The 17,224-nt window shown below is 42.9% G+C and overlaps 2 protein-coding genes across 3 annotated transcripts in view; one reads left to right on the plus strand and one right to left on the minus strand.

Moving 5' to 3' along the window:
* ENTREP1 (endosomal transmembrane epsin interactor 1) overlaps window positions 1–14,145 on the minus strand; it is a 68,004-nt gene extending 53,859 nt beyond the window's left edge. The window contains exons 1-3 of one of the 2 annotated variants that reach the window (XM_047831136.1): window positions 14,125–14,145; window positions 13,819–13,929; window positions 2,665–2,721 (exon numbers count right to left, since the gene is read on the minus strand). In XM_047831136.1, coding sequence (XP_047687092.1) covers window positions 2,665–2,721; window positions 13,819–13,929; window positions 14,125–14,130 — 174 coding nt within the window. In that variant the 5' untranslated portion in view covers window positions 14,131–14,145. Of the gene's footprint in view, window positions 1–2,664; window positions 2,722–12,629; window positions 13,209–13,818; window positions 13,930–14,124 lie in introns of those variants that run through there. The other variant, XM_047831135.1, reaches the window with a different exon arrangement.
* LOC125150789 (NADH dehydrogenase [ubiquinone] 1 alpha subcomplex subunit 1-like) lies at window positions 2,176–2,389 on the plus strand. Its single transcript, XM_047831138.1, is given in 2 exon segments — window positions 2,176–2,268; window positions 2,270–2,389. Coding segments are annotated over 2 exon segments (213 nt in total).
* Window positions 14,146–17,224: the final 3,079 nt, after the last annotated feature.

Here is a 17,224-nt window from a genome sequence, read left to right on the forward strand (position 1 = left end):
GTACCCCTTGGTGTCACTAGATTATCCCCTGCATGCAAAAAAGAAACTAGACTCAGAAAAGTTAAGTGGCTTGTACATTACACAGCTCTCTAGGGGATGAGCTAGGACACAGACTAGGAGTGTCTGACTGGTATATCCAATTCCTTTCATTACATCCCATGATTTTTTCCATTTTTTAACATAACAAAAGCATCTGGCAGAAGTTATAATAGAATATTAAGATTCATGTGAACTGAGGATTTTTCACTTACGATATTGACCAAGGCTCAAATGATCCCTTGATGTACCCAGAAAGTTTGTCCTTATACAATTCCTATCAATTAATCTATCTTCTTTATAAATTGATGTTAATTAACACTTGGAAACAATCTCTACATGATCTTCTAAATACATAATTCATACAAATTGAAATATAGAAGCCTATGGGTCCAACAGGCTTACAACTGATGGTAATACAGAAATATGACAGCAGGCCATTCAGGCAGGTTTGGACCCCTTGTACATGGAAACATCATATTTACTGATATGAACTTAATTAATGCAATATTAAACAGAAAAAGCAGAGCACAACATGGAATGTACAAATTGGTTATAACTTTGACAAAGTTGTACATATACTTATCAACAACGATGAGAAATAAATTTAAAGGCATAAAATAAAGATACATTTCTATGAAGGTCACTTTCTTTTACAGTACCTTGAGCTCACTAAATAAATCTATGAGGCACCTTTCTAAAAGAAAACAATGTTAGAGAAATAAATGTCTTAAAAGGTCAACTTTCTTAATATCTACCCAGAACACAGGCTCATATTCTCCTCCCCACTTAGAATCTTAAAAATACAAATAGCATTAGAGATTTTCTGATTTTAATTTAAATACCTGAGGGATGTATTACTCGACATTTCAATAGTGGCCCAATGGAAAAATCAGGGCAAAAAATGACTCTTAAAGCCAAATATTAGTATAAACATTGAACACCATCCAACATTTTTCTAGAGAATTGTTGCAAAATAAACATCACCCACTCATAACACATGCCATAAAAACTCATCTGAAGCCTCATTTTTCTCCTACCCTGCTATCTCAGAGATTAAAATGCTGCACCAATAATTTACTCCTTCCAGAAATATTTACAGAGTTTCACGAAATGTAATAATTGATGGGCTTCCAAAATGCTGCCTAAATTGTCTAGTGGGCCTGAAAACTTTCAAGTTGTTCAAAACCATCAACACAGTTCTGGGACCCATTACTCTGTCTTCTGCAGTGTGTTTCTTCTCTTTGCATGTACGAATTTAGCTACTTTTGTATTTATCACCCGCTGCCCAGCAAACAGTGGCCTGCTTAAGATGAACTGTTAAGTGTATATACAAAATGAATTTCGAAAACTATTTAACCCTACATTAAAATGAACGGGAGAAAAGTCAAAAGAAATGCTCTATAGAAAAAAAAATTTGTTTTCATTATATATACTTCAAATCAAATTTCTTAGATCCTCTACTTCATCTTGAAAGTTGGTAACTCCATTGGCAATCATCGGTTTTATATAGTATTCCCTGAATCCAAAGGACATAGCAAATAAAAACAAACAAAAAAATGAACATTGGGAATGTACTAAATGCCACTGAATTGAAAACTTTAAAACGGTTAACTTTATATTATGTGAATTTTACCTTAACTAAAAAAAGGGATAAAGTTACCAATATATGCCTATAGTACCATGAAAATATATATGTGATAGAGAATATAGAAAGTCTAAGCAATGAAACTGTAAGGTGGTCCAACCAAAGCATTATAACAATAAAAAATTATGTATCATGATTTCATGCCTGAGATTTACTTCAAAAGAACATGCAGGGGAAAATATGGGGAGCCGAGGAATGGGTAAAGGTCTAGTTGGACAAGATTGGCTGAGTTGGTAGTTGTTGAAGCTGGGTGATTGGTACAGGGAGTTCATTATATTAATCCCTTCGCTTTAGTATATGTTTAAAAATGTCCATAGTAAACCATTTTTAAATTATATCTTTACAACAGGTCTAATTCTGGAACTAAAAACACATAGGCAGCACTGGGTACATTAAGAAGCTTAAAATAAATCAGAAAATTGACAAAACTGAGGCCGGGTTTCCTCTAGGAGGACAGGAAGGAAGGGTTCAGTCTTGGCAACCTCGGTGCAATGTGGTTCGAGATTCTGCCCGGGATCGGCATCATGGTCATGTGCTTGATCATCCCTAGCATAGCCACTGCATACATCCACAGGTACAGTAACGGGAGGCAAGGGAAAAATGGCTGCCTGTTAACCTTTTCAGTGGAGTTTGATGCAAAGAGATAGGCTTGTCTCTGGAGTTAATCGTTACCATGTGTCAAAGGGTTTGGATAATATCAATTAAGGAAGCCTTTTCCTGATTGATGAAAAATAACTTGGTTGTGCTCATCCACCCCTTCTAGAAGGTTATGCATTGTGTCAATGTGGTACAGGAAAACTAGCAAAATTATCATCTCACTTTGTCATTAGGAGAACATATGACTTCTAACATTGTCCGTTGTTAGCTTCTTTTTTTTCATGAACAAGAAAGCTTGGGCGTTTTTCTTCAGTGACTGATTTCACAGCCTTCGTACACAGCACATTTTACAAAGGGTAACAATTTATGAGAACAGTACATACCAGCAGTATCATAGGCCGTTTCCAAGTTGTTAATCCTATGATTCCAGAGAGGATCACCTACAAGGATAAACAGTATCATAAATCTAGAAAAGGGACCAATTCCAACAAACTAATCCTAGTCTCTAAAGTATACTTTTTTTCAAAAAAAAAAAAACCCTGAAATTTCAAAGTCTCCTAACTCAAACATTTGGTATTCCTGCTGATTATCTGAGCCCTGGTAGACCACTTTGGACTCTCCTTCCTACAAAGCCCCCAAAGCTTTTTTATTGACTGTGTGTGTTTTTTCTTAAGGTCAATTATGAACATAGAAAGAGTAGGCTATCCTTCCAGTTAGTGAAGGAGTCAGTATTGCTGACCCGAGCTCCTGCCCCAGAGCACCCAACCTGTTACCATTGTCAGCCTCGTAAGACATGTGTGTGGCTACAACCCTCCATTCGTTAGGTGGGTACCCGCCCTTTATGGGCCAAGTAAATGCTCTGAAATGGTACACAAGGTCTCTCAGGATCTTCCTCTGCCCACTTCTCAAGCCTGGTTTCTATGCACCACTGCCCCCTGCCCATCTTCCACCCAGGCACACCTGTCCCTCATCAGATTGGCCAGGCTCTTTTTTTTTTTTAAGTTTACTTATTTATTTTGAGAGAGACAGAGACAGCATGAGTTGGGGAGGGGCAGAGAGAGACAGAGAGAGAGAGAGAATCCAAGTAGGCTCCACACTGTCAGCATGGAGCCCAATTTGGGGCTCGAATTCACGAAACCATGAGATTATGACCTGAGCTGAAACCCAAGAGTCAGACGCTTAACCGAATGAGCTACCCAGGCACCCCAGACTGGCCAGGCTTTAACACTGAGGGGCTCTGCACTTCTTTGGTTGCAGTATCTTCTCCTCTAAGCTCCCCTCATAGCTATCTGAGAACTCCTACACATCCTGCAAGATCCTGGCTAACACTCACCTCCTCCAAGAAGCCTTCGCTGATCCCACCCCCCACACTCCTGGAAGCCCTCTACACAATTTTCCCCCCAAACTCTCTCTGTCATTATAACTTGAGAGGTGCATCTCTGCCTTGCCCACTGACCATGATCTCTTGTCTCCCAAATCCTCAGCTCCCAGCCTGGCACCTGTCACGTGACGGGCAACTGATAACTGTTCCTGAGCATTTATTCCACAAAAGGGAGAAGGGACTACAGTGAGAGAAGTCTCATATTGTAAAATGACACTTCAATAAACAACTAATTAAACCCCTTGGTAAAGAAGAATCAGCATTTTGCCAAAATGAAAACTGGAAATCAATGTCAGCCCTTTGGATAACACGGTTCACTAAGCAGTTGGGAAAGAACAATCAAAGTAATTATTCAGCTCAGGGACATTCCGATGTCACTGGGGCACATTTACCTTTGTATAACAGGGTGCACGCATCTGCAGAATGCGGTTATGAGGGTTTTCCTTTATGTGCGCTTTTTACCAAAATCCCTCCAATGTACCAGTTCACAATGATGGTTTCTCAACGACAAGTCTGAAGGGATTTTACAGTGTTGCTTCTAAAGACTCTCCATTCTCCATTTACTGGCTGAGAGTAAATCATTGTCAAATGAGCAGAGGACAAGTCTACCCACTTATATCAAGGACTTAAAGACCATGTATGGGCAGACAGGCAACAGATCCTTATATCCCATTTATGTTTAAACATACTGTCAGCTGCCTGCCCACCAGGCACTGTATTCTTGCAATCATCTTAAAGTCAATAGGCTATTTCTTTGTTCTGAATGATTTCTGCCTGGAGACACACAGGGCGTGTGTCTACATGCGGTTGCATCTACTTTACAAATTGTGACTTGAAATCCAGGAGACCTTGGGGTGTGGGTTCCCCACCTGGCTTTTAAATAACTATACGAACTTGGCCAAGTCTTATCGCTTTTCTGGTCCTCACTCTTGTTTCCTTAGAAATGTGGTTTAAGTGAAGGAAACTCCATCTGCGGGTCCCTTCTAACTCAAAAATTTGCCCTGCTGTGATGATAGAAAGTCCTCAGGATCCCCTGCAATCCAGTGCTGGCTCCACCTGCAGGCTGTGTGTGGACATGCGCATGTTATGTCTGTGTGTGTGTATACGTGTGTGCGTGCGTGTGCACCCACATGGGCACGTGTTCCCTGCCCGCCCGACCAGCGGCTTACTGGACTTAGCTGAGGTAATACAACTATTTTTTTTAAGGTTTTATTTATTTATTTATGAGAGAGAGAGAGAGAGAGAGAGAGCATGAGTCAGGGAGGGGCAGAGAGAAAGGGGGACAGAGGATCCGTAGTAGGCTCTGTGTGGACAACAGAGAGCCAGACACAGGGCTCAAACCCATGAACTGTGAGATTATGACCTGAGCCGAAGGCAGACGCTTAACCGACTGAGCCACCGAGGCGCCCCAGAATTGCAACTATTTTTGTAAAAACAAAACTGAAAATTTTGACTGCCCTTGAGGGAAACACAACCTGCCCACTTCACTAAAATCTAAGTATAATGCAAATTATCAGTTAGTGTTTGATATTTAGACCGTCTCCATTAATAGAGAACTCTGTGATTCAGCTTTTTGGAACACATGTTTTTCATTAAAACAACATTATCATTAAAATGAGGTGTCCAGCCCAGACCATAAACACCCATAAAAGTAGCAAGAGACCTCAGCTATGCTTTCCACCTCCCCCACCAGCCACATCACCCAACCCTCCCCACATTAACAATTTGGTACGTTTACATATATTACACACGGACATATTTTTCTTTAAATTCTTATTACTAGACAAACATGTATATGTGCATATATATTTTATAAAAAATGGGTCATAAAAGATACTTTTCCTCCTTTTTCTTTCTCAGTAAATACTTCAAGGAAATCTCTTCATGTCCACTGGAATAGCTCTCATTCATTTCTGTTTAATGGCTACATAATATTTCTTTGTATGGCTTACCTCCTGTATTCGATTATTTCCATATTCATTAGTATTCACTCTATTTCCAGCTTTTTGCCCTCACAATCAATGCTATGGTAAATATCCATGGCCATATAATGCTTAAAAACAATTGTTTTTTATTTCTGTTGGATAAAGTCCCAGGAATAGTGTTGCCAAGGTGAATATAGATATATTCAGTAGATCATGGCAGATATAATTGTCATTTAAAATCAAAGGTCTCTGGAATTAAGGAACTAAGCTATCTTTATTATTTTTTGAGGGGTATTTTATATATATAAGCAACAAACTAAACTCCAGACATAATTTTAAAAATAGGTACAGGGATGCTTGGGTGGCTCAATCATTGAGCATCTGACTCTTGGTTTGGCTCAGGTCATGATCTCACAGTGCATGGGTTCGAGCCTTGTATCAGGCTCCATGTTGTCAGCAGAGCCTGCTCAGGATTTTCATGCTCTCTCTCTCTCTCTCTCAAAAATTAATAAATAAAACTTTTAAAAAATGCATTTGACAAATAATAAATATCAGAAATCTCAAAATACATATAACTTCAAAAATACTTAAGACCTAGTAGGAAGAAATATAAACCTTAGTAAGCAATATTAAATGAAGACCCAAATAAATGAAGACACATACTATGTACATGGATTGTAAGGCAAAATATTTAAAGGTAACAAATTTCCATTTGAATTATTTATAGACTCAACACACACTCACACTAAATCACAACAGGATTTTTGTAAACCACCCTTCTTTACAGGGATGTTTTAAGAAATTATACTCCAATGGCAGGTGAGAATTGTGGTTACATCCAGTCCTGAACGCAGCAACAAAGGCATATACCTACTTCTACTCAATTTCTCCCATTCTTCAAGCTCAATTAAACTCAACACTAAAAAGCAACTTCATAGCATTCTTTCCACCAAGTGCAAGATATAGCTTGCCCTGAATGAACAAGCAAAAACCTATCTTCTAACATTAAATTATCTCTATATTATTATAATGAGGTTTATTATAATTTTGGTTTCACTTACTTGTAACCCATTCCTTGTAGCTTTTAGGAAAAAGCAGAGGCCTTTCTTTTTTCTGATATTGCAAAGATTCTGAGATACTCCATGCAAGAATCATTGTTACTCACCACATATGGTTAATGTGCCTTAATTTCCCACCTTGAAAATCAAATCATTAAGATCAAAAGCTTATTATTTTACTGCCCTTATTATTTTTCTTTGCTATCCATTAACATGCCTCAGGGCAGAAATGTTCTGGATTGTTTGCCAAAAGTTGCTATATCTAAACACAGAGATAAAAAGAGCCAAGCTGTAAATGTCCCATGTTTGCCTTATAAATTAAACACACAATAATCAAAGCTCTCAAAAATTTACTTTGCCCTATAGCTTTTATACTGGAAACTTGAAAAAATGTGTGTGTGTGCACGTGTGTATGTGTTCACGTATATTATTCTTCCTTATATGTCCAGCATGATTCATTAAAAAACTGAGGAAGTAGGCAACTGAATATTTCTAATGTATACATGGTGGTTACTAGAATGTCCCACAGAAAACTGGCCTTTTTACCTTATTTGGATTAAATATGACCTTGATGTTTAAAAAACACTGATAGGGGCGCCTGGGTGGCGCAGTCGGTTAAGCGTCCGACTTCAGCCAGGTCACGATCTCGCGGTCCATGAGTTCAAGCCCCGCGTCGGGCTCTGGGCTGATGGCTCAGAGCCTGGAGCCTGTTTCCGATTCTGTGTCTCCCTCTCTCTCTGCCCCTCCCCCGTTCATGCTCTGTCTCTCTCTGTCCCAAAAATAAATAAACGTTGGAAAAAAAAAATTAAAAATAAAAAAAAGAAAAAAAAAAAAAAGAAAATCTTTAATAAAAAACACTGATAGAGTTTGTCCTCTAACTACACCCTCACAAAATCAGTTCTGAGGCAAGAATCATTGCACCCATTTTACAGATTAGTAACTGAGGTTGGGAGGCTCAATGACTCATTCAAGAATTTATCAATGTCACTCTGCTGCTGTGGAAAATAAATGACCAAAGAAAATCAATAAAATTCATCACAAAAAATTATATTTTAAATGGCCTATTAATATTAAGTATTTGATGCTACGGTAGAAAAAAATGTATTTATTGTTTGTTTAACTAGTAGAGACTTCAGAATTTTTGAGCTAGTTTCTCCTTTGAACTATTCATTCTTTTTTAAGTTTGTTTCATCACTGCAATTTTTAAAAAATGGTTTACCTTAACATTCGCTCTTGTCTGTCTCTTTATAAGGAACTGGAATCTTGTCCAAGAATTACAGACTCAAGGGAGGGGTAACCATGAGTTTAGGTCAGTGACTCAAAGCAGAACATTAAGGGTATTAGGGCTCCCAGAGAAGAGCAAAAAATAATAATAATAATAGCCAATTCTCTACCATTTGCCTCAGATATCTTCCAAGGATCGTATATGTCATCAGAGTAAGGTATTTTGTTTTCTTTTTTATTTTTTTTAATGTTTACTTATTTTTGAGAGAGAGACAGAGTGTGAGCAGGGAGAAGGTCAAAAAAAGAGGGAAACACAGAATCCAAAGCAGGTTACAGGCTCTGAGCTGTGAGTGCAGAGCCCGACATGGGGCTTGAACCCACAAACAGCGAAATCATGACCTGAGTCAAAGTCAGACGCTTCACCTACTGGGCCACCCAGGCACCCCAGAGATTTTGTTTTCTGAAGGAGGAGATGCAAACCAATGCAATCCTCTCTATCATTGATCCAGTGTAGTATGGTAGTAACTAAATATGCCCCCAAATCAAGAGCCAGGACAGCATGTCTTGAACACGGTCTGGGAGACCCTCCATCTGTCACCTACCTGGAGTCAAACTTGAGGATGCTTTTAAAAGTGGCTAATCTCTTAGCTTCATGCCCTTCAGGAATAATAACAGATTGAGTCATTAACCGAAGAGACCAGGAAGAAAAATGATCAGAGAATGCTCAAAAACAATGAATATGTTAAAAACATGTAAAGCATGGGAAAAGATCCTTTATAGAACTTGTTAATTCTTAAACATATATTAAAATAGATAAAATACCTTCAAGGTCCAGACAAACGAAGGGAGCTTCCAAATCTCAAGCTCAAGGTGAGAGCACTTACAGAGGTACATATGGAAAAATATTCTTGAATTATACTGTGTTAATAGTCCTTTCAATGAATATATCTGTACCTTGAATTTAATTTTGTGTCAAATACAGAAGCAGAATTTTTACTGAAGCTGAAGAAAGATCTGCCAATTTAATGGCTAGAGCAGACTAAGGCACATAATGGTCATTCAAAGCTTGGAATATGAGGATCTCCTTCTATCTTCTGTGTTCCTACGGGGGTTCAAAGCAACCTGCGACAGACTGGCACTGCCTCTCAACTACCTAGTTCCATATGCCAACAAAACTTCCGAGTGAAAAATAAAACGTGGCATATCCATACAGTGGAATCTTATTCGGCAACGAACAGGAAGGAAGTAGTGACATGCCGTAATTATGAATGAACTTTGCGGACACTGTGCTAAGTGAAAGGAGCCAGCTGCAAAGGACCACATGTTGTATGATTCCATCTATACGAAATGTCCAGAATAATCCACAGACACTGAAAGGCGGTTAATCAGTGGTTGCCTAGGGATAAAGGGGTCGGGGGAAATGGGGAGTGACCGCTAATGGGAACAGAGTTTCTTTACGGGATGATGAAAATTTTCTGAGATTGATTGTGGTGATGGTTGTGTACCTCCGTGAATTCACTAAAAACCACTGAATTGCACACCTTAAATAAGTGACATGTATGGAGTGTGAATCAGATCTCAATAAAGCTGTTACTTAAAAAAAAAAAAACCTGCAGCCCTCGAGTCATAATTTTTAAGCTTTTTTCATAAAAATCTTAGTTTAGCTATCTTTATAATCAGCACATTACTATATGCTATTAAGTCCCTCTCTTTATCTAGTAACCCCCCTTTTTTAAGAAATCCATACTGAAATATTGAATGGCTAAAATTACGATACCAGAGAGTTGCCTTTAAATAATCCAAAAGGCAAAGTGGGTGTGGGCGGAAAACGGCCATGTGTTGATCACTACTGAAGCTTGATGATAAATAAATAGGGGTTCCTTATAGTATTCTTTGTACATTTTGTGCAGAGATTTAAAATTTTCCTAGTAAAATGTTAAAAATGGAAGGGGGGGTCTTAAGACTGCCCGGTCACTTCTATGCTGTCTCTCTATTCTGTTTATATTTTCTGTTTAGATTTTCTTTCAAAAACAATACACACATGGAACCATTTACAGATGAAATGATGTGATGGCTGAGATTTGCTTCAAAATAATGTGGGAAGTTAATCTGACAAAGAGCCCAGGGAGCATGATGGAGCTCGTTCCTACCCTGCCTCAAACACTCATCCTTCTGATATTATCAGAACACACAGAGCCAGCCGCAAAGCCAGGAGGAGGCAGAGACAAAACAACTGTTGGCGCTGGGTAAGAGGGATAGGAGGGTTTGCTGGGCAGTGTTTGAATAAATTTAAATTTTCCCATAATGCAGAATTAAAAAATAAGAACAAAGCCTCTCTCATGTACATAAATTCAGAAGGTACGTGCTACTGGTAAAACTTCTTCCTATAATACCACGGTCATGGTGCCTAATGTCATCCTCCAATCCTATCCAGTCATTCTGAACATACAGTCTTTGTTGGTTCTATTGTTACTTTGTAAATTCTGTGGTCAACCTCAGAAATAGGCCACACACACACAAAAAAGAATAATGAACAACTGCAGGTTTGCATATAGAGCTGGGGTGGGGTGGGGTGTGGAAAGCAACCCTATAGAAGAGAATTTAGTTCCAAGTTAGTAATTCTTTACCTGCTCTGTTTTGCCAGGTTCAAGTACACCTACTATGCTCCCAGTCAGCAAGTCAGCGGGTCCTGGTTAACGACTTTCATTTTCTGGCTAAAGGCCTTTTTTTTTTTTTTTTTTTTAATACTTCATCAAACCCAACTGTGGCTTGACTGACACCTAAAGGCATTCACCTCTGAAATAATTCACAATAGTACACTGATTTGAGGTTTTGATTTCCAAAGGGAAAAAATAGCTTTAAATAATCCTAAACTGGGGCTGCCTGGGTGGCTCAGTCAGTTAAGCATCTGACTTCAGCCCAGGTCATGATCTTGCAGTTTGTGAGTTCGAGCTCTGCATCGGGCTCTGTGCGGACAGCTGGGAGCCTGGAGCCTGCTTCGGATTCTGTGTCTCCCTCTCTCTCTCTTTGCCTCTGTCCTGCTTGTGCTCTGTCTCTCTCTCTCTCTCAAAAAACAAAATAAACATTAAAAAAAAATTTTTTTAAGCACAAACTAGCTATCTTTGAGAGGACAAGAGATTATGATTTTATAAAGATGAAATCCCTAAAAATGTATGCAACATTCACTTCTGGCCCATGGTATTTAGAGAAATGAAATGCATCCACCATTTGGCTGACTTTAGTCTGGTGAATGGACTAGGGAGCATAATGAATCTAATCCCTACCCTGTTGTTTTAAAAAAGACTCAGGAAGGCCACAGGGAGAGCCCAATAGCAGGTCCAGGAGGGTGGGATTCTTCTCACATGAGGCACAGAGCATGAACTCTGGCTACCACAGCATGGGCTGATCCAACGTAAGACCATCCAGCGTCAAAGTATTTCCAAAGGAGAGCAAATTGGCATCGGTTTAAGTATAAAATGTCAGGCAGGGCTCAGGGTACTTAATATTCTTAATGTTCTCATTCAAACAATTACTTTGGGTTCAATTAGTTCTCCCTATAGTCTAAAATTTGGCCTTGAATCTGGGTGTGTGGGGACTGCAGAAGGACGATTTTATCAGCACATACACTCCTTGCAGATCTTAATCAAACTATTGGCACTCCCAGACTTAGACTGACTTGCTCCATAAAAAAGGCCGTTTACTTTCAAGTACCCATCTTCTACAATCATTCCACAAAGACCTATTTCCAAGTCTCTCAACCCCCAGCAAGCCTCAGGAGGACGTACGCCTTAGAAGCTGTGACATTTTAGGAGGCAGGGGTGAGGAGCCTCCTGGAGTCCAAACACAGTGGAGGCAGCACCTTCTCCAGGGGCTGGGCACCTTTTTCTCTACATCAGCCTTCCCCATTGGAGGAAACAGGGCCAGGTCACTGAAGGGGGTCAGGTATCTCCAGTGAGCTGCCCCCTGCTCCTGGGGCTTTGGGGAGCATAATGACCCCTGCTCCTGGGGCTTTGGTCATGCATAATGACCATTTGGGTTCTTGAGAACTAAATTCTGTGCAGCAGCCTGCCTGGCTCCAAAAATCAAGTAGGGGCCTCCTTTAATGACCAGGTACAAGTATGTTTGCACACACCCTGTCATTACCTCCTGAGCTTGTCCCCAAATAGAGTGGAGCCATACTACACCAGATACATTTCACATTTACATGTGTCTTAAAGTGGAATAAAATAAATGACGTGCCCCAAGTCAAGCTGTCACTTCAATCACCCCACAAGTACACCTACTATGTGCCAGGCACTGTTGATGCCTCAATGGAGAAAAGAGATCAAATGCCCGGCCTCCCTGCGCAGACACGGTCAGTGAAGTAAATACTCAATGGCCCAAAGTTGAATCATTTTCTCCTACTTTCCTATCTTCCACCCCCATTCTTCCACTCTCCCGGAGCTGGAAGTCTATTGTATTCTAGTAACTTGCCAGGAACAACACAATCCTTCAGCTGTGAGGTACGGAACACTGTCCAAGTGCATCCCAAGTCACCCTTGAGCTGCTCTCCTTTTGAGCCTTTGTTTTTCCCCCAGCCTCAACGCCTCCAAAAACTTCAATTGGCCCAAAGGACCGTATTCCCCAACCACAGCCCTCAGGGGTGGGGAGCCAGTCCTGGGGCAGCGGAGGGGACAGGCCGGAGGTCCCTGCTCCCCCCCCCCCCCCCCGCCGCCCCCGGTGGGCCCTGTCCAGGCGAGCGGGGCACGCGCAGCACTCACCGAGGAGCCGGCCCAGAACGGACACGAGTTCTTCACCTGCGGGGAGCTGCTCAGCGACAGCGCCCCGAAGCTCAGTGCCACCATGCAACAGCCCAGGATCAGCTGCAGCAGCCCGAGCGACAGGAGCGGGCGAGCGGGCAGCAGCGCCGAGCCCGGGGCGGCGGCGGCGGCGGCGGCGGCGGCCCGGCGGGAGGAGAGCGCGGGCGGAGCCGCCAGCACCCCGGCGGCGGCGGCGGCGCCCGCGCAGCGAGGCCGCGCGGGGGGCTGCAGCGCCGCCCGGGGCCAGCGCGGCCGCAGCGGGGGCAGCGGCGGCTCCTGCGCGGCGGCGGCCCCGGCGCCCGGGCCCCCGGCCTGCGGCCCGCCCGAGAGCCCGGCCACAGGGCAGCAGGAGCCCGGGAGCACCACGGGCAGGGACATGGACCGGCGGGGAAGGGAGCGGCCGGCGGCGGCGGCGAGGGGGGACGCGGCGCGGAGCCGCGGGCGCCGCGCACTGGGCACCGCGGGCGGACCCCGAGGCCGAGGGGGAGGGTAGGAAATGAGCACGGCCCAACCACTTGCTGCCGCCGCCGCCGCCGCTGCCCCGGCTCCCGCCGGCCGCACCCACCTGCCACCCGGGCGTCCGCCTCCCGCCGGCCGCGGGCGCGCCCTCGCTCTCACCCACACACGCCCGCGCCGCGCGGCTGCTGTCCGCTCCGGGGCACCGCCGAACGCCCCGCTCCCCGGCGTCCGGGAAAGGCGCCCGGCCCCAAGTTTTTAAGGGAGTCGCTCGGGCTAGGAGGGACCTCGCAGTCTGGGCGCGTAGGAGCCGGTGGCGGACGATCTAACACGCTGTCCCCCACGCGCCGAGCTGGGGCTGGGCAGAGGCGCGGAAGAAGCGCCGCGGACCCTCGGCCCCTTCCAGTCCAGCCAAGAGAGACCCCCTGGCCAGCGTAACGCAAAGGGAGCCCGGCTTTAAACTTTTTCCCCCTCCTGAGGGGGGGGGGGGGGGGAGGCAAGAGGAGGGGTTGTGGGTGACTTGGTGGGAAAAGTCTAAGCCTCAGGGCTTCGGGGAAGGACGAGGCAGAGCGAAGTCACCACTCGCGTGAGGCTTCCGGGCGCTGACACTGCGCGTGGAAGGAGGGGGGAGGGGCGGGCGAGGAGGGGTGCGTTCCTGGCACCGGGGTAAGAGCCAGCGTCAGCGTGCGGTTACCTTGGAGGTGTCCAACATCCAGAAAGAACGAACCGGGGGCGGTCTGGCGCGCGGGGCAAAGGTTCCAGGGTGTCCGCCTCTCCTTGACTTGTGCGCTCTATTAGGCAGCATCTGGTGGAACATAGAATGCCAAACTTCCCGAAGAAATATCCTAATAAAATCCTAATCTGTTTTTTGGTCATTTATAAGGCATATTTAGAGCTTAAAAAAAATGATTAGCCTTTGCAAAAGGATTTTCTCTAAGAATACATGCCCTTCTTTCCAAAGATTCTTCTTATGTATTGAAAGTGTTCTTATGCATAATACCATCATAATGGATTTTTTTCCCAGGTTAAGAACAGGGCAGTGTCGCTTTGCTGCAAGTCAGTCTCTGTATTTGGCAGTTCATTTTGTAAGTAGAGTGAAGGTATTTATCCTCCTGCCCAATAAACCACGAGAAATGTGTATCCGTTTTTATGCGCTGCTTGCAAAAGCTGTATTTATTTTGGTCTTACTTACTTCAACCCACAATGTGATGCATTGCCAATGGGCATGTGTGTTTACATATATACTTTTTGAATTATTCAAGCATCTGTGGTTAATAGTCCCTAGGACTTCTTTTACAAAGTCTCCTTGGAAGTAAACTTCAAACTCCATTTTCTGGAGAAATGGGGAGCTATATTCAATTGTATTCTATTTTCGAGAGAGAGCGGGGGAGGGGCAGAGGGAGAAACACAGAGAGAGGGAGAGACTCTTAAGCATGCTTCATGCTCAGTGGGGAGCCTGCCTCTGGGCTTGGTCCCAGGACCCTAGGATCATGACCTGAGCCAAAATCAAGAGTCCCACACTCAACCAACTGAGCCACCCAGGCACCCCAGGAACTGTATTTTAAAATAAATGTTTAAAGTATGTTGTTACATGCACTTTAAAAAACATCTTACAGTACATGTTCTTAAATTGCAGGTAATGCTAAAAGTTTGTGTGTTTAGTTTATACCTTTTATTTTACATGCAAGCCTGAAGGTATTTAATTTTTAAGATTCTATTACACCGTGCAATATAAAAAAAAAAGTCTGAATGAGTCTTGAGAAACTGTCAGCTTAATGAATCTACTCCGATGGTCAATCCTTGACACCTGAAATGTACTATTAAAAATGTATTGTTTGGGTCTGGGAATGTTGGTGCTAGAACTTGGATATCCTCCTTCTCTGCGGATGGTTAATGACTACAAAGAGAAGAGTTCCAGGGAAGCTGATAACCATCTGTTTCTTGCTGTGGGTGCTGGTTACAAGGGTGAGATTCATTTTGAGAAAATTCATGTAGTCACACTTTGCATACTTCTCTGCATTTTACACTTAAATACTTTAAAGTATTTCTAAGTACTTTCCCCTTAAATTTTTAAAGTGAATTTCCCTCTACAGGAGTCCTCCCTTATCCACAGTTTCGGTTTCTGTGGTTTCAGTTACCCGCAGTCAACTGCTGTCCAAAGCAGATGATCCTCCTGACAGAGCATCAGAAGGTCACTAGGAGCCTAGCACCAGGTCACAATGCCGACGTCACTCACCTCACTTCTTCTCATCCTGTAGGCATTTTATCTTCTCACATCATCACAAGAAGGGTGAGTATAGTACATTAAGACATTTTGAAAGACGGAGAGACCACATTCACACAGCTTTGCTTTTACTACAGTATATCGTTATAATTGTCATATTTTATTTTTAGCTATTGTTGCTCTCTTACTGTGCCGAATTTATAAGTAAAACTTTATCATAGGTATATATGTAGAGGAATATATATATGTGTGTGTGTGTGTGTGTGTGTGTGTGTGTGTGTGTGTACTATCTATCTGTATCATCTATATCTCTATCTGTCTATAGTTTGGCACTGTCTATGGTTTCCAGTGCTCACTAGGGGTGCCTGGACCATATTTCCTGCACATAAAGGGGGGACTACTATACGGAAATAGATGCTAGCATGGGTCATGAAAACCCATAGTTTCAAGCCACTAAACCTTTTCCAAAGCTGCTGATTACGAGTTTTTGTCCTGTAGTTTTCTTTTTTTGTTTTTCGGCCACATTTATAAGCTATGGGTTTCTTTTTCTGTTTATCATAAACGTGAATCCAAGTGACATTGCCCCAACCTTTAAAGTTACACCAAATACACTCTTCAGTGTTTGGACTTTGGATGTTGTAACCCAAGCTTGATTCTCAGCTTCCTCCAACACTCGCTTACAGTAAGTCCTTAGTGACACCTGACCAAGCTGAGCTGTATATAAGTGAGACCATAGAAGGTGATTCAGAGTCATTGGCTTCAAGTGGACTTAAAAAAATAATAAAGTGAAGACTTTAGAAACACAGTGTGGCAATTCTTCTAAAAGTTAAACATAGAGTATACACCCAAGAGAAATGAAAATAAAAGCTTGTACACAAATAGCGTTATTCACCTGCACCGAATGTTAGAAACAACCGAGTTGTGGATGCATGGATAAACAAAATGCGTCAATCCATGAAAATGGAGTATTTTTGGCCATAAAAAGGAATACTACAACGTGAAGAACCTTGAAAGCATTATGCTAAGTAAAAGAAGCCAGTAACAACAGACCACATATTATATGATTCCATTTGTATGAAATTCCCAGAACACATGAATCCATACAGACAGAAAGTAGATTAACAGTTGCATCCGTGGCAGGGGGTGTGGGGAGAGACTGAATGGGGGGAAGGGTGAGAGATAAAGGTCTGGGGTTACTTTTTGAGGTGATAAAATGTTCTCAAATCGATTGTGGTGAGGATTGTACTCTGCTGTGAAGAGACTAAAAACCACTGAATTGTGCTTTAAATGGGTAAATTGTTTCTCAATAAAGATACACGTAGGGGCACCTGGATGACTCAGTTAAGCATCTGACTTGGGCAGCTTCACAGAGTGTGGTCCTTGGACCCCAGAACCATTTGGGGGGCCATGTCAATATGCAAGTCTGCGGGCTTCCCTAACACCCATGGAATCCAACAGTCTGGATGAGAGGCCTGGGAACCTGCATTTTAACAAATTCAAAACAACATTGGTGGATGGTACTATTCAGACTCCAGAATATTTACATGGGAATTTTTGTAGGAGAGGGGACTTTGGGTAGCAAATTAGTTGGAAGGGAAGGTAGAGGGTTTGGCTCGAAAACAACCTGAGATGGAAATATGCTGGAGGGAGGGGCTCTGCAGGTCCCCAGCCACACACTGCTGCCCAGGTGACTTGTATGCACAGGGAGGAAGGAGACCACCGTGTTCTAAGGGGAAGGGTACCACATTAGAAGCCAGACTTCCTGAGCTCCAGGCCCTCCTCCACTCTGATCTGGAGCCAGTTCCAAGCTTCTCTAGCTCTCAGTTACTTCATCTGTCAAGTGCAAGTTTGCGATGCTCCATCAGCCTGAGGCGGG

The sequence above is a fragment of the Prionailurus viverrinus genome, chromosome D4 (genome assembly GCF_022837055.1).
Source record: "Prionailurus viverrinus isolate Anna chromosome D4, UM_Priviv_1.0, whole genome shotgun sequence".
Classification (NCBI taxonomy): Eukaryota; Metazoa; Chordata; class Mammalia; order Carnivora; family Felidae; genus Prionailurus; species Prionailurus viverrinus.